Genomic DNA, 338 nt, shown 5'->3' on the forward strand with positions numbered 1-338 from the left:
TCTTCATCATCAAGTTCATCAAATCGAAGGACAGCACCTACCAAACGCTGTAAGGCTCCCGTGACCCCCACCTCCCACTGGGGATGGATGGGGAGGGGTCCCATGGTGGTTCCTGCCTGGGTCAAGGCCCCCTTTGAAGCCAAAAGTGGGGCTCAGCCCCCATGTGTGGGGTCCATGTCCTGTCTCGAGCTGAGTGTTGTCTCCCGTGGGTGTTCGTCCCCGTCCATCCTCACCCCGTGATGGATTTGGGTGATGGAGGGGTTTGTCCTCCCCCCGTCCCACCCCCAGTGTCCCCTGTCCTGCTGCCACCTCTGTCTATCGCTGCCTGGCCGGATCCC

General features: G+C 61.2%; 1 protein-coding gene across 1 annotated transcript in view; it reads left to right on the forward strand.

Moving 5' to 3' along the window:
• Nucleotides 1-53, forward strand: part of CD164L2 (CD164 sialomucin-like 2) — a gene marked incomplete at its 5' end in the record, with an annotated part of 1,164 nt that extends 1,111 nt beyond the window's left edge. Inside the window, one exon of the mRNA XM_010180134.1 lies at nucleotides 1-53. This exon is cut by the window's left edge and continues 108 nt beyond it. Coding sequence (XP_010178436.1) covers nucleotides 1-53 — 53 coding nt within the window.
• Between the last annotated feature and the right edge of the window lie 285 nt (nucleotides 54-338).

The sequence above is a fragment of the Mesitornis unicolor genome, unplaced genomic scaffold, assembly GCF_000695765.1.
Source record: "Mesitornis unicolor isolate BGI_N332 unplaced genomic scaffold, ASM69576v1 scaffold32252, whole genome shotgun sequence".
Classification (NCBI taxonomy): Eukaryota; Metazoa; Chordata; class Aves; order Mesitornithiformes; family Mesitornithidae; genus Mesitornis; species Mesitornis unicolor.